General features: G+C 42.7%; 2 protein-coding genes across 3 annotated transcripts in view; one reads left to right on the top strand and one right to left on the bottom strand.

Moving 5' to 3' along the window:
* The window catches only part of LOC129826619 (perforin-1-like), a 32,783-nt gene extending 23,413 nt beyond the window's left edge, over positions 1 to 9,370 (bottom strand). The window contains exon 1 of the mRNA XM_055887537.1: positions 9,149 to 9,370. The gene's annotated coding sequence lies outside the window, so the exon portion shown is untranslated. The remainder of the gene's footprint in view (positions 1 to 9,148) is intronic.
* dhfr (dihydrofolate reductase) lies at positions 6,929 to 20,492 on the top strand. 2 transcript variants are annotated; one of them, XM_055887536.1, is made up of 6 exons: positions 7,222 to 7,505; positions 7,927 to 7,976; positions 12,180 to 12,285; positions 14,341 to 14,467; positions 16,146 to 16,261; positions 20,308 to 20,492. In XM_055887536.1, the coding sequence occupies exons 1-6, from the start codon at positions 7,414 to 7,416 to the stop codon at positions 20,387 to 20,389; spliced, it is 573 nt and encodes a 190-aa protein (XP_055743511.1). In that variant the 5' UTR covers positions 7,222 to 7,413; the 3' UTR covers positions 20,390 to 20,492. The 2 variants fall into 2 exon arrangements, with proteins under 2 accessions (XP_055743510.1, XP_055743511.1); XM_055887535.1 differs by lacking the exons at positions 12,180 to 12,285; positions 14,341 to 14,467; positions 16,146 to 16,261; positions 20,308 to 20,492 and adding an exon at positions 10,173 to 11,868 and having other exon boundaries at positions 6,929 to 7,505.
* Positions 20,493 to 21,831: the final 1,339 nt, after the last annotated feature.

Below are 21,831 nucleotides of genomic sequence, written 5' to 3'. Positions count from 1 at the left end.
GCTCCTGTTTCTTTGTGACTTGCTGTATCGCTCCAAATCAATAGATGTTTAGTTGTCACAAAATGTCAGAAATAATAACTTGTTTAACCATACTGTAGGTCATGTACTGTAACTATTAGTGACATGCAATATGCTTTGTGGACTTCACAGGACAGAGGTTTCTCTCCGGTTTTGTGGTGTGTGGTTGAATTTATTCTGCCACTGTGTCTTCTTATTGTCTCTGCCTTCAGACCTATATATCACGGTGTCAAGGCATATTAATTAAGAGGTTATAGAGCAAACAACACAATAATTACAACACATAGGTTGTAATATGGCTTTTTCCAGTGATTTTACCCACACACCACTACTGGTGAAGAGAGCATCAGTAGTACAGATAGAATCGCTAGACATTCCTCACTCGCTAGATGCACAATTAAAGGGCCAGATGCACAACTAAAGGGCCAGATGCGCAATTAAAGCAGCAGATGAGCAATTAAAGGGCCAGATGCACAATTAAAGGGCCAGATGCACAATTAAAGGGCCAGATGCGCAATTAAAGGGGAATTACACAAGAAAATCCAAGTTTTCTTTCAGACCTAAATAAAATTGTCTTCTGGTGTGAATTAAGGATAATGAGTGGGGCAGATGTCTAAGGCACTGCATTTAAGTGCTAGAGGCGTCACTACAGATCCTGGTTCGATTCCATGCTGTATCACAACCGGCCGTGATTGTGAGTCCCATAGGGCGGTGCACAATTGGCCCAGCGTCGTCCGGGTTAGGGTTTGGCCGGGGTAGGCCATCATTGTAAATAAAGAATTTGTTCTTAACTGACTTGCCTAGTTAAATAAAATAAAAAAATAAGCTATGACATGGACATCAAAGTTAATCTACAGCTCTAAAATATAAGATAGAATTTGGGGGGTAAATGACAGATTTATATGGCTCGCCTTAGAGTTGTTTATTAACCATTATTTTACCAGGTATATTGACAGAAAACATAGTGCAGTACATTCTCTTGTATACTTTTTATTTATTTATTTATTTTTATTTCACCTTTATTTAACCAGTTAGGCCTGTTGAGAACAAGTTCTCACTAAGGACCTGGAGAAGAATTGCAGGAGAGAGAAGAAAGAGAACAATGTGCCTATTTGAAAGTTAGAAAAATGGAACATTTGATTTTTTTTAAGTAGCTGTAATGCTAGAAATGGTTGAATACCTCTGACCTACACTGTGGCTGTAGTGGAGGATGGGTTCCTTAAAAGGAGGGGTCTAGTTGAGGGTGTTGACTACAGTAATAGACATTGTTCTAGATGAAAGGAGTGGTCTAGGTTTCAGCTCAGGTCTGAGGAGAATGAGAAAGCTGATGGGGTCAGACATGGGACATTGTGGTAGATATAGATAAGAGGACTAAGAGATATGGGACCAGATGTTTTTGTAGATAAGAGGACAGAGATATGGAACCAGATGTTGTTGAAGATAAGAGGACAGAGATATGGAACCAGATGTTTATGTAGATAAGAGGACAGAGATATGGAACCAGATGTTGTTGAAGATAAGAGGACAGAGATATGGGACCAGACGTTGTTGTAGATAAGAGGACAGAGATATGGAACCAGATGTTGTTGAAGATAAGAGGACAGAGATATGGAACCAGATGTTGTTGAAGATAAGAGGACAGAGATATGGAACCAGATGTTTATGTAGATAAGAGGACAGAGATATGGAACCAGATGTTGTTGAAGATAAGAGGACAGAGATATGGGACCAGACGTTGTTGAAGATAAGAGGACAGAGATATGGGACCAGATATTGTTGTAGATAAGAGGACAGAGATATGGAACCAGATGTTGTTGTAGATAAGAGGACAGAGATATGGAACCAGATGTTGTTGTAGATAAGAGGACAGAGATATGGGACCATACGTTGTTGTAGATAAGAGGACAGAGATATGGGACCAGATGTTGTTGTAGATAAGAGGACAGAGATATGGAACCAGATGTTGTTGTAGATAAGAGGACAGAGATATGGGACCAGATGTTGTTGTAGATAAGAGGACAGAGATATGGAACCAGATGTTGTTGTAGATAAGAGGACAGAGATATGGAACCAGACGTTGTTGTAGATAAGAGGACAGAGATATGGAACCAGACGTTTATGTAGATAAGAGGACAGAGATATGGAACCAGATGTTTTTGTAGATAAGAGGACAGAGATATGGGACCAGATGTTGTTGTAGATAAGAGGACAGAGATATGGAACCAGACGTTGTTGTAGATAAGAGGACAGAGATATGGAACCAGACGTTGTTGTAGATAAGAGGACAGAGATATGGAACCAGACGTTTATGTAGATAAGAGGACAGAGATATGGAACCAGATGTTTTTGTAGATAAGAGGACAGAGATATGGGACCAGATGTTGTTGTAGATAAGAGGACAGAGATATGGAACCAGACGTTGTTGTAGATAAGAGGACAGAGATATGGAACCAGACGTTTATGTAGATAAGAGGACAGATATATGAGACCAGATGTTTTTGTAGATAAGAGGACGGAGATATGGAACCAGACGTTGTTGTAGATAACAAGAGGCCTCTACTCTAGCTGGATATAGAACTATCAGTAATAAATGCTGTTTTAGATAAGAGGAAGGGGTTTAATGGACTCCAGGGTGTACTGTAGAGGCTCTAGGGTGTAGGAGTAGTACTGGGTCTACTGTTGAGGCTCTATGGTGTAGGAGTAGTACAGGGTCTATTGTAGGGGCTCTAGGGTGTAGGAGTAGTACAGGGTTTACTATAGAGGCTCTAGGGTGTAGGAGTAATACAGGGTATACTGTAGAGGCTCTAGAGTGTAGGAGTAGTACAGGGTCTACTGTAGGGGCTCTAGGGTGTAGGAGTAATACAGGGTCTACAGTAGAGGCTCTAGGGCAGCGTTTCTTAAAATATGGGTTGTGGACCTGTTAACGGTGGGTGGCGACGTAAATGTTTAATTCTTTCATTAATTACTGGAATTGATTTGGCCAAGTGCAACTGCGATCTCAGTTCAGTGCTCTCTCTGCTTAGCAGCGGTCTCTGCTCAGTTTGGCAGCTGCGCGAGTAGGAAAGGTAGAGGTAGAGATTTCCGTGAGCTTCGAGGCTTTACCGGATCTTTTTTTCTGCAGTTTTCTTGAAGATCAGTCTTACAGTGGAACCATAATGATGATATAGAGATCACATGTGTATGTTCTGTTACAATGCTCTTTCTTCTATCTACTCCAGCTTCATACTATCCCCCCCTTTTTGTATAGCCCTATGACATTGAGTATCTGGCATCATAAGACCATTAATAAAAGTCAACATCAGGAACACCTAATCCACACATGCTTCTTGACATGGCCAGTGTTTATGGTTAAATATTGGTTTCGTATGTTTCCACAGGAAGACAAGAAAATAAACTAGGTATACAGTATCTTTAAACCAGAGGGAACTGAGGTGATATAGAGGACATAAGAAACGATAGTCTATGGTTTATGTTCATCTCTATTACCTCTGCTTGTCCTTATAGTGATACAGGTAGAACTGTCCATCTCTTAATGTCAGCCATGATGGTTTTTAGGAGCCCTGGTCCATTTACATGAAATATCTTATTGATCGGTGACCTGATATTTCTCCCTGGGTATTTCATAGCTTGTGGTTTCCATACGAAGGGAGCAGTACCAAGGTGGGATTGAAACCTGTGGTGGTTCAGAGAAATAGCCTCCCTCTTAGTCCAATTAATTTTATATCCAGAAAATTGTCCACCCTTTGGTATCGAACAGCTGGGATTTGAAGGTGTTACTAAGAATATCATCACCTTATATAGGTTGGTTGAGAAGTCATGACCACTCCAAGTGATACCACTTCCTTAGCTCTAATAGCACAGTTAAGGGGATCTTGTGGCAAAATTAACATACTTGGTGAGGCCGGGCAGCCATGCCTAGTAGAACGGAAACCCTAACCCTAACCCTGCCTAGTAGAACGGAAACCCTAACCCTAACCCTGCCTAGTAGAACGGAAACCCTAACCCTAACCCTGCCTAGTAGAACGGAAACCCTAACCCTAACCCTGCCTAGTAGAACGGAAACCCTAACCCTAACCCTGCCTAGTAGAACGGAAACCCTAACCCTAACCCTGCCTAGTAGAACGGAAACCCTAACCCTAACCCTGCCTAGTAGAACGGAAACCCTAACCCTAACCCTGCCTAGTAGAACGGAAACCCTAACCCTAACCCTGCCTAGTAGAACGGAAACCCTAACCCTAACCCTGCCTAGTAGAACGGAAACCCTAACCCTGCCTAGTAGAACGGAAACCCTAACCCTAACCCTGCCTAGTAGAACGGAAACCCTAACCCTAACCCTGCCTAGTAGAACGGAAACCCTAACCCTAACCCTGCCTAGTAGAACGGAAACCCTAACCCTAACCCTGCCTAGTAGAACGGAAACCCTAACCCTAACCCTGCCTAGTAGAACGGAAACCCTAACCCTAACCCTGCCTAGTAGAACGGAAAAGCTGAAAGTGTCAGATATTACAGTCTGCCATTCGTTTTAAGGGAAGCAATAGGTTCATGATAGAATAACAGGCCCAGTTTAGAGAGAGTATAAAACACATAAGGCCATTCCATTCTATCAAAAGCTTTCTCTGCATCCAGCAATACTGCTACTTCTGGATACTGGAGAGAGCTAGCCCCTTGACTTAACATGGAAAAAGTCTCCTCGTGTTGTTGGAGGATAGGCCACCTGGTACAAACCCCACCTGGTCTGAGTATACAAGGCGCAAGGCAAGGATCCTAAGAGATAGAAAGATGGATTAGCTGTCCTTTACCTCATCCTTGTAGCGTCTGAATGTTGTACATTCTACTCCTGTAAACATAACATACTGTACACTCCCCTCAGCCCCCTCCACTCTAAAGGTGATAGCAACATACATATGGTCAGTTCTCAAGCATCGTCTCAGCCAATGAGTGTCCACGATGCTGGCTCTGAGACGGCAACGCCCTATACTACGTGGCAAACAGGGATTTGAACTGAAATCTTTGTTGTGCCCCAAATGGAATTTGGGATGAAGCCCGGGTTGGTCTCAGAGATGGTCTCATTACATAATGAAAGGTAGGTTAGGGTATTCCTGTGAGAAAAGGCTTTCCTCCAACAGCTGGGTGACAACAGGGGCCAAGCAACGATACTATATTGAGGGTGATTACGGGGTTATCACAGGCCAAAGCACATATCCTCTCATGGTAAGTAAATCAAGCCTTGGAAAAGTAAGTCTTGTCTGAGCCAGACCAGCCCATAGAGGCAGGAGCCCATCTCCTGTCTCTGTAATGTGACTGAGGCAGCTTGATGTTCAAGTACACCCCCTGAACAGGACGCCAGTAGCCTACAAGTAAACCCCCTGAACAGGACGCCAGTAGCCTACAAGTACACCTCCTGAACAGGACGCCAGTAGCCTACAAGTACACCCCCTGAACAGGACGCCAGTAACCTACAAGTAAACCCCCTGGACAGGACGCCAGTAGCCTACAAGTAAACCCCCTGGACAGGACGCCAGTAGCCTACAAGTACACCCCCTGAACAGGACGCCAGCAGCCTACAAGTACACCCCCTGGACAGGACGCCAGTAGCCTACAAGTACACCCCCTGAACAGGACGCCAGTAGCCTACAAGTACACATCTTATGATACAAGCTAGAAAACAGCAGAAGCAGGTCAGCAACAACAGGTGTCCTTTCCCCCAAAGTCACTATCAGCAGTGGTGTTCCTCCTCTGGTCCCAGCTCAATCCCGCCAGATGTACCCAGGTCAGTCCTGGGATTACAGCAAACCAAAAATCCAGCAGTTACTGGCCAACTCTCTAGCCTATAGGCTACTGCCACCCTTCATATCCATCATTCAGAGCAGATGAATAACATCAACAAACCCCAACATCGACATCCATAAAACCCCCATATTTAAACTATAGGCTACAGTAGGCCTGATGTGCAATACCTGCAACCTGACTGTGACCATGGGGGCTACTGAACAGTATTTTGTTAATACTGTAAATACTAAAAAAATTAAGTAAAGAAAAAAACAGACAGAGAAACAGAGAGAAAAACGAAGGGAAGCAGATGTGTGATCAGAGGACACATTCTAAGGAAGTGAAGGAAGAGGAAGAGGAGGAGGAGTGGATACTGATACTAATGATAATAATGATGATAATGTCAATAATAATAATCATCATCATGTGATACCTCTTCTCTGAAGACAGACCGCAGTCTCCCGTCACAGTCTCAAACTGCCCACTCTTTTAAAAGACTACACAGACCCCCCCATGCCAATGTCACCACACTTCCCATCACACACCCCCACCCCTCACCCTCTCCTCACCTCTCACCTCCCCCTAACCTACCCACCCCATCATACCCATCTTATCTTTCAGTGTTATGGTACAATTTCTATGGTTTATTTCACTTATGTCTATTATCTACTTCACTTGCTTTGGAATTGTAAACATATGTTTCGCATGCCAATAAAGCCCTTACATTGAAATTGAATTGAATTGAATGAGAGAGAGAGAGAGAGAGAAAGAGAGAGAGAGTAAACTACCTTACAAAAGTAGTCTTGCTAGGCCCAGCATTTCTAGGCCCAACATTTCTTCTCTATTTAGATTTTCCCCTGTTATCTACATCGACATATACAGTATAGTATGTTCCAAAAATTACCTATAGAGGGCAGTGGCTAATATTTGAGAAATGTACTCCAAAGGACTGCCTCGAAGAAGAGTTGGGCCACACCACAGATAGAACAACGAAACCGATATTTCACTGGATGTAACATTTGTGACGCATCTGCTTGGCGTTTCCACCCAATACCAAAAATGGTAGTGAGAGGAAGTCCACTGGTCGGCAATGGGAGAAGATTGAAGGAGATGGTTTTTGACCAGCATTCTGTAAGTTTTCTCATCGATTAAACATTTGATCTCAATACAGTTTTTTGTTCCCAAAACTAAAATCTGCTATGAACAGAGTGTTGTAAGTTTTGTAGACTTTACCCTTTACCAAAAAGGTAAAAATATTGCGTTGTTTAGAAGGAGAGCAACGAAGAATTTAGTTATTGCACACGCGCACTTCACGGAGTAGGCGTTCTCTAACGGAAATATGCAGATATATGCTAGAACAGGCCAATAGGATCTTGCTACCCCGTGCTTTGTTCTGCCCACTATGGCTCATTTGTTTCCATTTGAAACGACAGGCTGTGGTCTATCTGGGTTTAGTTATACACAATCTTTGGCCACACCATACGTTATCATATCCGGTTAAATATATATCTCTGTTGGCGGGAACTGTACAGTAGTCCACAGTTGGCTGCCTAGTAGGTACTGAATGTCTTCATTTTGGTTGAGCTAAAATCATTTTTCATCATTGCACTTTTTCGTCAAGTGAAAATGTCTCGTGTGCTGAACTGCATTGTGGCTGTTTGTCCTGATATGGGGATTGGAAATAACGGGAATCTACCTTGGCACCCGAAGAGACTCAAGTAAGTAACATTAGCCTAGCTAGCTAACGTCGTTAGCCTCATTCATTTAGTTTCAACAGCTAGCTAAGCCATCTACAACAATAGCCTATATACACATCATATCTGTTTCAACTAGCTGGCAACAAATGGAAAGCTAACAACAGTGTTGAAATGGCAAATATTGGTCTATTGATGTGTGGTACAGAAATCTAGCAGGAAATCAGAACAGTCAGCTGCTGATGATGCAATGAATGGCAACGTTGGGATCCAAAGTCCAGGGTTTTGCACAAGGCTCAAGTTAACAACATCATGGCATATAACTTGAAGTCATAATTTCTGTAGTTAACCCATAAAATTGGCTTCGCAGTTTTTCTACATTCTTGCTGGACTGTTGTTTTTCCTCTTGTCTCACAAACAATAATGACGTTGACTTCTTTTACAGTAATGAATTTAAGTATTTCCAGAAGATGACAATGACGTCTTCAGTGGAAGGTACAGTCAGTTTCCAAACATTTCACATGTTATTTATTTTTATCAGATGGTCTTATCTAGAGTGACTTAGGGTTAGTGCATTCATCTTAAGATACCGTAGCTATGTGGGACTACCACATATCAAAGGTATAACAAGTTACTTTTTCCTCAATAAAGTAGCTTTATCAGTAGAGCTGGGTGTGCGGTGGGGGTAAAGTGCTGGTTCAGGTTATTATTTGTATTTTTTACCAATGCGGTGTAAATCACATGAGCTTACTCCAAACACGGATACAGTCATTGGCTGGTTCAGTTGTAAACATTAAACGGTATTATTAATGACCACTAGGTGGCAGTGTAGCACCATGTGCACAGTATCATGAGACGAAATATCATCTCGCAGATATTATTTTAAAGGGCAATTCCGCCACTTTTTAACCTCGTATTCATCATCTCCAGCACCAAACCGTTTCACATTTACATTTAAGTCATTTAGCAGACGCTCTTATCCAGAGCGACTTACAAGTACATACATTCATACTTTTTTTTGTACTGGTCCCCCGTGGGAATCGAACCCACAACCCTGGCGTTGCAAGCGCCATGCTCTACCAACTGAGCCACACAGGACCGTTTCCATGATCGGTGGTTAAAAACATAAGAAGAAAGGTCCTAAAAAAAATACCTCTCTGACATCACAGGGTAGGATTAAACGTTTTTTACAGTATATAAACCAAATCTAATTTTATTTGTCATATACACGTGGTTAGCAGATGTTAATGCGAGTGTAGCGAAATGCTTGTGCTTCTAGTTCCGACCGTGCAGTAATATCTAGGAACGCGAAGCTACCAACTACCTTATACACACACAAGTGTAAAGGAATGAATATGTACATATAAATATATGGATGAGCGATGGCTGAACGGCATAGGCAAGGTGCAGTAGATGGTATAGAATACAGTATATACATATGAGATGAGTAATGTAGGGTATGTAAACATTATATAAAGTGACTTTGTTTAAAGCGACTAGTGATACATTTATTACATTCAATTTTTAATTATTAAAGTGGCTAGAATTTGAGTCAGTATGTTGGCAGCAGCCACTCAATGTTAGTGATGGCTGTTTAACAGTCTGATAACCTTGAGATAGAAGCTGTTTTTCAGTCTTGGTCCCAGCTTTGATGCACCTGTACTGACCTCGCCTTCTGGATGATAGCAGGGTGAACAGGCAGTGGCTCGGGTGGTTGTTGTCCTTGATGATCTTTTTGGCCTTCCTGTGACATCGGGTGGTGTAGGTGTCATGGAGGGCAGGTAGTTTGCCCCCGGTGATGTGTTGTGCAGACCTCACTACCCTCTGGAGAGCCTTACGGTTGTGGGCGGAGCAGTTGCCGTACCAGGCGGTTATACAGCTCGACAGGATGCTCTCGATTGTGCATCTGTAAAAGTTTGTGAGTGCTTTTGGTGACAAGCTAAATTTCTTCAGCCTTCTTTACCACGCTGTCTGTGTGGGTGGACCATTTCAGTTTGTCCGTGATGTGTACGCCGAGGAACTTAAAACTTTTCACCTTCTCCACTACTGTCCCGTCGATGTGGATAGGGGGGTGCTCCCTCTGCTGTTTCCTGAAGTCCACGATTATCTCCTTTGTTTTGTTGACATTGAGTGAGAGGTTATTTTCCTGACACCACACTCCGAGGGCCCTCACCCCCTCCCTGTAGGCCGTCTCGTCGTTGTTGGTAATCAAGTCTACCACTGTAGTGTCGTCTGCAAACTTGATAGAACATCTCACTCCTCCCTCATCACATGAGCTGAGCAACTATATCACATGTCCTGTCATCATCAAATGTCATTCCCCTGTCCTTTTCTGGATGACTTTCCTCACTATATTCCAGTCCTGGAGGTGCCAAAACACTTGTGTTTTTTCTTTCTACCTGGTAGTTAATTTCACCCATCTGGTTCCCCAGGTCTGAAACAGTCATAGATTAGAGTGACAGGATGAAAACCAGAAGTGTTTTGGCCCTTCAGTTCTGGAATCAAACAGTCCTGTGCTAGACTGTAGGCCTGGCCTAGCCCTGAGACATGGCCTCCATAGACACCAGGCCTCAGCCATGTCTCAGTGCTGTGTAGGACCCTGAGCTATTCTTGACCAGGGGAAACTCATGTCTGTCTGCGATTGGTTAAATAAACAGAATGTTGTCATCGTCTCTGTCTGGGATTGGTTAGGTAAACAGAATGTTGTCATCATCTCTGTCTGGGATTGGTTAGGTAAACAGAATGTTGTCATCGTCTCTGTCTGCGATTGGTTAAATAAACAGAATGTTGTCTCTGTCTGGGATTGGTTAAATAAACAGAATGTTGTCATCATCTCTGTCTGGGATTGGTTAGGTAAACAGAATGTTGTCTCTGTCTGGGATTGGTTAAATAAACAGAATGTTGTCATCATCTCTGTCTGGGATTGGTTAAATAAACAGAATGTTGTCGTCATCTCTGTCTGGGATTGGTTAAATAAACAGAATGTTGTCATCATCTCTGTCTGGGATTGGTTAAATAAACAGAATGTTGTCGTCATCTCTGTCTGGGATTGGTTAAATAAACAGAATGTTGTCATCATCTCTGTCTGGGATTGGTTAGGTAAACAGAATGTTGTCTCTGTCTGGGATTGGTTAAATAAACAGAATGTTGTCATCATCTCTGTCTGGGATTGGTTAAATAAACAGAATGTTGTCGTCATCTCTGTCTGGGATTGGTTAAATAAACAGAATGTTGTCATCATCTCTGTCTGGGATTGGTTAGGTAAACAGAATGTTGTCTCTGTCTGGGATTGGTTAAATAAACAGAATGTTGTCATCATCTCTGTCTGGGATTGGTTAGGTAAACAGAATGTTGTCTCTGTCTGGGATTGGTTAAATAAACAGAATGTTGTCATCATCTCTGTCTGGGATTGGTTAAATAAACAGAATGTTGTCATCATCTCTGTCTGGGATTGGTTAGGTAAACAGAATGTTGTCATCATCTCTGTCTGGGATTGGTTAGGTAAACAGAATGTTGTCGTCATCTCTGTCTGGGATTGGTTAAATAAACAGAATGTTGTCATCATCTCTGTCTGGGATTGGTTAAATAAACAGAATGTTGTCATCATCTCTGTCTGGGATTGGTTAAATAAACAGAATGTTGTCATCATCTCTGTCTGGGATTGGTTAAATAAACAGAATGTTGTCATCATCTCTGTCTGGGATTGGTTAAATAAACAGAATGTTGTCATCATCTCTGTCTGGGATTGGTTAAATAAACAGAATGTTGTCTCTGTCTGGGATTGGTTAAATAAACAGAATGTTGTCATCATCTCTGTCTGGGATTGGTTAAATAAACAGAATGTTGTCTCTGTCTGGGATTGGTTAAATAAACAGAATGTTGTCATCATCTCTGTCTGGGATTGGTTAGGTAAACAGAATGTTGTCATCGTCTCTGTCTGGGATTGGTTAGGTAAACAGAATGTTGTCATCATCTCTGTCTGGGATTGGTTAAATAAACAGAATGTTGTCATCATCTCTGTCTGGGATTGGTTAGGTAAACAGAATGTTGTCATCATCTCTGTCTGGGATTGGTTAAATAAACAGAATGTTGTCATCATCTCTGTCTGGGATTGGTTAAATTAACAGAATGTTGTCATTTCTGTCTGGGATTGGTTAAATTAACAGAATGTTGTCATTGTCTCTGTCTGGGATTGGTTAAATTAACAGAATGTTGTCATTGTCTCTGTCTGGGATTGGTTAAATTAACAGAATGTTGTCATCATCTCTGTCTGGGATTGGTTAAATAAACAGAATGTTGTCATCATCTCTGTCTGGGATTGGTTAGGTAAACAGAATGTTGTCATCATCTCTGTCTGGGATTGGTTAAATAAACAGAATGTTGTCATCATCTCTGTCTGGGATTGGTTAAATAAACAGAATGTTGTCATCATCTCTGTCTGGGATTGGTTAAATAAACAGAATGTTGTCATTTCTGTCTGGGATTGGTTAAATTAACAGAATGTTGTCATTGTCTCTGTCTGGGATTGGTTAAATTAACAGAATGTTGTCATTTCTGTCTGGGATTGGTTAAATTAACAGAATGTTGTCATCGTCTCTGTCTGGGATTGGTTAAATTAACAGAATGTTGTCATCATCTCTGTCTGGGATTGGTTAGGTAAACAGAATGTTGTCATTGTCTCTGTCTGTGATTGGTTAGGTAAACAGAATGTTGTCATCATGGGGCGGAAGACATGGTTCTCCATTCCAGAGCGGAACCGGCCACTCAAGAACCGGATCAACATCGTTCTCAGCAGAGAACTTAAGTAAGAGGCATGGAGGACATTTGTAATGACAGGCACTATGGGATTGGTTAAATAAACAGCTACTGATTTCTATACAATGTTGTTCACCATCCTGTATTATCTGTACCTGCAAGAGAAATGAGGATAATATAGGGAAGGTTGTCTTCCTCTGTGTGTCTAGTAGTGGCATAAGGGACAATGTAATACTGAAGCCATTAAATACTATGAACCAAAACGCATTGTTACTACCGTGTTGTCCTGACATTACTACTGTGTTGTCCTGACATTACTACTGTGTTGTCCTGACATTACTTCCGTGTTGTCCTGACATTACTACTGTGTTCTCCTGACATTACTACTGTGTTGCCCTGACATTACTACCGTGTTGCCCTGACATTACTACCGTGTTGTCCTGACATTACTACCGTGTTGCCCTAACATTACTACCGTGTTGTCCTGACATTACTACCGTGTTGTCCTGACATTACTACCGTGTTGTCCTAACATTACTACCGTGTTGCCCTAACATTACTACTGTGTTGCCCTGACATTACTACCGTGTTGTCTAACATTACTACCGTGTTGTCTAACATTACTACCGTGTTGCCCTAACATTACTACCGTGTTGTCCTGACATTACTACCGTGTTGTCCTGACATTACTACCGTGTTGTCCTGACATTACTGCCGTGTTGTCCTAACATTACTACCGTGTTGTCCTAACATTACTACCGTGTTGTCCTGACATTATTACCGTGTTGCCCTGACATTATTACCGTGTTGTCCTAACATTACTACCGTGTTGTCTAACATTACTACCGTGTTGTCTAACATTACTACCGTGTTGTCTAACATTACTACCGTGTTGTCCTAACATTACTACTGTGTTGCCCTGACATTACTACCGTGTTGTCCTGACATTACTACCGTGTTGTCCTAACATTACTACCGTGTTGTCTAACATTACTACCGTGTTGCCCTGACATTACTACCGTGTTGTCCTAACATTACTACTGTGTTGCCCTGACATTACTACCGTGTTGTCCTGACATTACTACCGTGTTGTCCTGACATTACTACCGCGTTGTCCTGACATTACTACCGCGTTGTCCTGACATTACTACCGTGTTGTCCTGACATTACTACCGTGTTGTCCTGACATTACTACCGTGTTGTCCTAACATTACTACCGTGTTGTCCTGACATTACTACCGTGTTGTCCTGACATTACTACCGTGTTGTCCTGACATTACTACCGTGTTGTCCTGACATTACTACCGTGTTGTCCTGACATTACTACCGTGTTGTCCTGACATTACTACCGTGTTGCCCTAACATTACTACCGTGTTGTCCTAACATTACTACCGTGTTGTCCTAACATTACTACCGTGTTGCCCTGACATTACTACCGTGTTGTCCTGACATTACTACCGTGTTGTCCTAACATTACTACCGTGTTGCCCTGACATTACTACCGCGTTGCCCTGACATTATTACCGCGTTGTCCTGACATCACTACCGTGTTGTCCTAACATCACTACCGTGTTGTCCTAACATTATTCCTGTGTTGTCTAACATTACTACCGTGTTGTCCTGACATTACTACCGTGTTGTCCTGACATTACTACCGTGTTGTCCTAACATTACTACCGTGTTGTCCTGACATTACTACCGTGTTGCCCTAACATTACTACCGTGTTGTCCTGACATTACTACCGTGTTGTCCTAACATTACTACCGTGTTGTCCTAACATTACTACCGTGTTGTCCTGACATTACTACCGTGTTGTCCTAACATTACTACCGTGTTGTCCTGACATTACTACCGTGTTGCCCTGACATTACTACCGTGTTGCCCTGACATTACTACCGTGTTGTCCTGACATTACTACCGTGTTGTCCTGACATTACTACCGTGTTGTCCTGACATTACTACCGTGTTGCCCTAACATTACTACCGTGTTGTCCTAACATTACTACCGTGTTGTCCTGACATTACTACCGTGTTACTACCGTGTTGTCCTGACATTACTACCGTGTTGTCCTAACATTATTCCTGTGTTGTGTGAATGTCAGAGAGCCTCCAGCCGGGGCTCACCACCTGGCGTCAGACTTCTGCTCAGCACTCCGCCTGCTGGACACGGCTGAGATGGCAGAACGGGTCGACCAGGTCTGGGTGATCGGGGGCAGCTCTCTGTACGAGGTAAGAAATACACAGGCCTTAGCCATTGGTCCTTCATGTGGAGGATTGGGTCCATTTGGAGTGGGTCAACAGTCTCTGAGACATGGCCTTGCACCAGATGGGAACTTGTGTAGAGGGATGCGGTCCTAAAGACAGACTTGTAGAGAAATGCCTTTTGATTGGGCGTTTTTTGAAACTGTTTACTAGAGTGGGAACTTCATTACTGTTCTAAACGTATTTTATCTCAGAAACTTGTGACGCAAGACATCATTTGACGACCTTGGTGCATTCTCCGCCGTCAAAAACACTGAGACACTTTTCAATGATGCTATTTGTCCGCTAATCAGAAAGAAATTGAAAGTAGAAAAGTTTCAATCTCCATACACACACACAGAGTGTCCCTCGTTCCTTTCTTTCCCTCGGCAGTCGGTAGGTTGTCATGGAGACCTCATCGCTCAAGGATGCTTTTGACAATACAGCACACGCTCTCAAACTATTCTCCACACACACAAACACACTCTCCACCTCATATCTCGATCTAAACTCTTTAAAGGTTAACTGTGGGACTTTAAGACCTTGACTATTTTCCATTTAACCACAGCCTTGTTATAAACACACACAAGCTGTCCGGGTCGATCTACAATGGGGCATTTTAGTAGAAAATAACGTCTTGGGTCTATTTGTCAAGAGTTTCAGAGTTGGAGTGCTGATCTTAGATCAGGCCCCCCCCCCCTTTAATAATCTGATTCATTATGTTCTAAAGGGCAAACTGATCTTAGATCAGGTCTCCCCCCCTTAATAATCTGATTCATTATGTTCTAAAGGGCAAACTGATCTTAGATCAGGTCTCCCCCCCTTAATAATCTGATTCATTATGTTCTAAAGGGCAAACTGATCTTAGATCAGGTCTCCCCCCCCCTTAATATTCTGATTCATTATGTTCTAAAGGGCAAACTGATCTTAGATCAGGTCTCCCACTCCTTAATAATCTGATTCATTATGTTCTAAAGGGCAAACGGATCTTAGATCAGGTCTCCCCCCCTTAATAATCTGATTCATTATGTTCTAAAGGGCAAACTGATCTTAGATCAGTTCTCCCCCCCCCCCCCTTAATAATCTGATTCATTATGTTCTAAAGGGCAAACTGATCTTAGATCAGGTCTCCCCCTCCTTAATAATCTGATTCATTATGTTCTAAAGGGCAAACTGATCTTAGATCAGTTCTCCCCTTCCTTAATAATCTGATTCATTATGTTCTAAAGGGCAAACTGATCTTAGATCAGGTCTCCCCCCCCTTAATAATCTGATTCATTATGTTCTAAAGGGCAAGCTGATCTTAGATCAGGTCCCCCCCCTCCTTAATAATCTGATTCATTATGTTCTAAAGGGCAAGCTGATCTTAGATCAGGTCCCCCCCCTCCTTAATAATCTGATTCATTATGTTCTAAAGGCCAAACTGATCTTAGATCAGGTCTCCTCCCCCCTTAATAATCTGATTCATTATGTTCTAAAGGGCAAGCTGATCTTAGATCAGGTCTCCCCCCCTTAATAATCTGATTCATTATGTTCTAAATGGCAAACTGATCTAAGATCAGTACTCCTACTCTGAAATGATTGACAAATGTGGTTCTCGGTCTTAAAATCCCAAACGTATACATTCAGTGTATTTATTTGTTGTTGTTTATTCCTGGTTCCCCAGGAGATGATGGAGAGTCAGGGGACCCGGAGGTTGTTTGTGACACGGATCCTGGAGCAGTTTAAGAGTGACACCTTCCTGCCTGAAATCAACCGAGACAAATACCGCCTACTATCAGAGTGAGTATCGCGCATTCATGCATGTACACAGACATACAGGGCGTTCATGTACACAGACATACAGGGCGTGCATGTACACAGACATACAGGGCGTTCATGTACACAGACATACAGGGCGTTCATGTACACAGACATACAGGGCGTTCATGTACACAGACATACAGGGCGTTCATGTACACAGACATACAGGGCGTTCATGTACACAGACATACAGGGCGTTCATGTACACAGACATACAGGGCGTTCATGTACACAGACATACAGGGCGTTCATGTACACAGACATACAGGGCGTTCATGTACACAGACATACAGGGCGTTCATGTACACAGACATACAGGGCGTTCATGTACACAGACATACAGGGCGTTCATGTACACAGACATACAGGGCGTTCATGTACACAGACATACAGGGCGTTCATGTACACAGACATACAGGGCGTTCATGTACACAGACATACAGGGCGTTCATGTACACAGACATACAGGGCGTTCATGTACACAGACATACAGGGCGTTCATGTACACAGACATACAGGGCGTTCATGTACACAGACATACAGGGCGTTCATGTACACAGACATACAGGGCGTTCATGTACACAGACATACAGGGCGTTCATGTACACAGACATACAGGGCGTTCATGTACACAGACATACAGGGCGTTCATGTACACAGACATACAGGGCGTTCATGTACACAGACATACAGGGCGTTCATGTACACAGACATACAGGGCGTTCATGTACACAGACATACAGGGCGTTCATGTACACAGACATACAGGGCGTTCATGTACACAGACATACAGGGCGTTCATGTACACAGACATACAGGGCGTTCATGTACACAGACATACAGGGCGTTCATGTACACAGACATACAGGGCGTTCATGTACACAGACATACAGGGCGTTCATGTACACAGACATACAGGGCGTTCATGTACACAGACATACAGGGCGTTCATGTACACAGACATACAGGGCGTTCATGTACACAGACATACAGGGCGTTCATGTACACAGACATACAGGGCGTTCATGTACACAGACATACAGGGCGTTCATGTACACAGACATACAGGGCGTTCATGTACACAGACATACAGGGCGTTCAGAAAGTATTCAGACCCCTTCCCTTTTTCCACATTTTGTTACGTTACAGTATTATTCTAAAATAGATTAAATTAAAAAATCTTCATCAATCTACACACAATTCCTCATAATGACAAAGCAAAAACAGGTTTTTAGACATGTTTGCAAATTAATACAACATAAATTTAAAAAAAGATACCTAATTTACATAAATATTCAGACCCTTTGCTATGAGACTCGAAATTGGGCATCCTGTTTCCATTGATCAATCTTTGAGATGTTTCTACAACTTGATTAGAGTCCATCTGTGGTATATTCAATTGATTGGACATGATTTGGAAAGGCACACACCTGTCTATATAAGGTCCCTCAGTGGACAGTGCATGTCAGAGAAAAAACCAAGCCATGAATTAGAAGGAATTGTCCGTAGATCTCCGAGACAGGATTGTGTCGAGGCACAGATCTGGGGAAGGGTACCAAAACATTTCTGCAGCATTGAAGGTCCCCAAGAACACATTAGCCTCCATCGTTGTTCATTTGAAGAAGTTTGGAACCACAAATACTCTTCCTAGAGCTGGCCGCCCAGCCAAACTGAGCAATCGGAGGAGAAGGGCCTTGGTCAGGGAGGTGACCAAGAACCCAATGGTCACTCTGACAGAGCTCCAGAGTCCTCTGTGGAGATAAGAGAACCTTCCAGAAAGACAACCATCTCTGCACCACTCCACCAATCAGGCCTTTATGGTAGACGGAAGCCACTCTTCAGTAAAAAGCACATAACAGCCCACTTGGAATTTACCAAAAGGCATCTGAAGGACTCTCAGACCATGAGAAACAAGATTCTCTGGTCAAAAAGATCATCAAGGACAACAACCACCCGAGCCACTGCCTGTTCACCCCGCTATCATCCAGAAGGCGAGGTCAGTACAGGTGCATCAAAGCTGGGACCAAGACAGAAGCTGTTTTTCAATCTCAAGGCTATCAGACTGCTAAACAGCCATCACTAACATTGAGTGGCTGTTGTCAACATACAGACTCAAATCTCTGGCCACTTTAATAAACTGACTTAAAGGTATCACTAGTCACTTTAAATAACGCCACTTTAATCATGTTTACATACCCTACATTACTCATCTCATGTATATACTGTATTCTACACCATCTACTGCATCTTGCCTATGCCGCACGGCCATCGCTCATCCATATATTTAAATGTAGATATTATTTTTCATCCCTTTACACTTGTGTGTATAAGGTAGTTGTTGTGGAATTGTTAGATTACTTGTTAGATATTACTGCATGGTCGGAACTAGAAGCACAAGCATTTCGCTACACTCGCATTAACATCTGCTAACCATGTGTATGTGACCAATAACATTTGATTTACTGTAACAGAGAGGGACAGTACATGGTGGCCATTCAGAGGGGTACTTTGGTTCTTTGTTCCCGGACCATTTACCATGCAGCTGCAGGTGTCAGAGAGCACATCAATTAGGGTCGAGTCTAAGTAAAAACACAGTTAAAAATGTGTTTTAAGATCTTAAGAAATGTAAGATCTTTCTTAAAAGGAGGGTATGCTAATGTACATTTGCAGTGAATAGGCCCATTTCAAACCAGGTTCTGAGGTTTTTATAACAGACGAAACAAAATGTGTTGCCACAACAACAGACATCCAGGCTGCTTTTCAAAGGTAAAACATCAAACACATCCCTTATGATTAGAATCATTTGTTTTGGTTATTAACTAGCTAGTCCCTGAGCAGAACAGAACCAAAGTGTGTGTGTGCGTGCGTGCGTGCGTGTGTGACGTTCCTTGTGTTCTACCCGTCTCCTTTTACTGAGACGTTCTTTGGGTTCCACCCGTCTCCTTTTACTGAGACGTTCCTTGTGTTCCACCCGTCTCCTTTTACTGAGACGTTCCTTGTGTTCCACCCGTCTCCTTTTACTGAGACGTTCTTTGGGTTCCACCCGTCTCCTTTTACTGAGACGTTCCTTGTGTTCTACCTGTCTGTATCCTCCTAACAATACATTTCTCTGACATCGCTGTCATGTTAGTGGTCACACGTGTGTGTGTGTGTGTGTGTGTGTGTGTGTGTGTGTGTGTGTGTGTGTGTGTGTGTGTGTGTGTGTGTGTGTGTGTGTGTGTGTGTGTGTGTCCGTGTGTCAGATTGCACACAACAACACGTGGGAATGAGACATGTTTTCTACCAGACTGGTGCCTCTGTGTTTATCCTCTGTTTGTTGATGTCTGTCTGTCATCATGGCGATTTAGGATCAGATTAAACCATGGGGGTCAGATTAAACCATGGGGGTCAGATTAAACTATGGGGGTCAGATTAAATCATGGAGATCAGATTAAACCATGGGGGTCAGATTAAACCATGGAGATCAGATTAAACCATGGGGGTCAGATTAAACCATGGAGATCAGATTAAACCATGGGGGTCAGATTAAACTATGGGGGTCAGATTAAATCATGGAGATCAGATTAAACCATGGGGGTCAGATTAAACCATGGGGGTCAGATTAAACCATGGGGGTCAGATTAAACCATGGGGGTCAGATTAAATCATGGGGGTCAGATTAAACCATGGGGGTCAGATTAAACCATGGGGGTCAGATTAAATCATGGGGGTCAGATTAAACCATGGGGGTCAGATTAAACCATGGGGGTCAGATTAAACCACATCTCAATGATAAATGTTTTTGTCTTCGTGGGGTCAACTCTCTTCTCATGAATGTTATAACAAATGTAACGGAGACAAACCCACAAGATGGTGTTGTTATGGTGTAAAGTACCATATTGACCAAGTTTACGATGGCCCTAAAGAATTGAAAACGGCCAGCCTGGTTTCAGTGAAGAGCCGAATTCATGGTCCTTGTTGTTGTGTGGTTGGGTGGTGCTGGAGGATAGATTTGAGCGGTTGTGTCTCTCTCGGTCTCTCCTCAGGTTCCCAGGAGTCCCACAAGACTTACAGGAGGAGGCTGGGCTACAGTACAGATTTGAAGTCTACGAAAGCATCGACCAATGAGCTATAAACACACCCAGGAAAACATCCTGTGTTGTCACGTAAATATTTTCTCGCTGCTCACTGTTGTCACTCAAATTGAATTAATAAAATGTGTTTAATTCCATTACAAGTTAATTGTGATATTTTCATCGAAAAGAAACCTGGTAGTTTTGTGTTTTCTCCTATTCCTTTCTGTTTTGGTGTATATTTTTATGTCCTTGGATATTTTTTTCACAAAAACAGACTTTACAAATATTGAAACATTTGATATAGATTTCTCGCAAAAAAACACAGAAAAACAGTGTTTTATAAGGTAGATTGTTCCACTCTTGACTGCATCAATGGGCCCTGGTCAAAGGTAGTGTGCACTACGTAGAGAATAGAGTGATGTTTGGAATGCAGCCTGAGACATGACTGCTCATTCCTAATGAGACATGACATGAATATGCAGAAGGTTTTCACTAGAAAGCTAATTAACTCACCAGGTGTCTGGAGTGGCCTATCACAGGAGAGGAGTACACCTTCCATCACACACACACACAGACACACACTGTTGCTTTATTCATGTTAACCCTGCTCAATTAGGCCCCACTGCCCTGGCTGTAACACGCCAGGACACACTCCACACAGAAGACACACACACACACACCTTGATTGGCACTTAAAGGAGAGTCATTATACAGAGATCAGAGCCATGTGCCTCTCAGCCTGCCGTGCACTGTCATGCACACGAGAGAGTCTGGAAAATGTTGAAGAGAACAGACATTAGCATTTGTGATGAGAGACACTCACTCGTATTATCACACAAACACACGGTGAGTGAGCACCTGTTTCTGGAGGAGATACACAAAAGCTGACTTGGAAGGCGGATCGAAATCTGTAAATAATGAGATGAATTTACAGAACTGAATCTCTTTTTTGTGTGCTAGCCTTTTTTGATAAATGTGATATTTTAACACACACACTTGTGACTTTAATCTGACCTAGGTCAGCCTCTTTGTCCATGAGAAAACGGCTTCTGTATGGCTCTGGGTGAGTAGTTAGTCTTGGACGTGAAGGACGCGCTATAAACAATAACCTTTCTGTCGTCACAGGTTGAGCACAGTGCGGACAGGGCGTTGAGTGGTTAAAAAGGCCGTCTTTATTACCTCAGCCTTGAGGGACCAGGACCTGATGCTGTCTGACTGCAGAGTCGTCACAGATCGATGGAGACTTGGCCAGTTTTAACACCTGGCATATTAAACAGTTATGGCATAATGCCAGGGGGACATACTCTGTCTCTCCGTTTCTCTCTCTTATACACACATATACACACCCACAATGTGATTTTCAATACAACAAAAAGACAAGGGGAGTGTTTACCTGTGCACAACCTCAGACCCATGTTTTGTACCATCAGAGAAGTCCTCATTGGCTGTCCTGTGTTCTTCACTGAGACCAGCAGTCCTCACTATTAACTCTCC

The sequence above is a fragment of the Salvelinus fontinalis genome, chromosome 28 (assembly GCF_029448725.1).
Source record: "Salvelinus fontinalis isolate EN_2023a chromosome 28, ASM2944872v1, whole genome shotgun sequence".
Classification (NCBI taxonomy): Eukaryota; Metazoa; Chordata; class Actinopteri; order Salmoniformes; family Salmonidae; genus Salvelinus; species Salvelinus fontinalis.
Note: the sequence above shows the minus strand (reverse complement) of the source record. Positions and strands in the feature narration are given on the sequence as shown.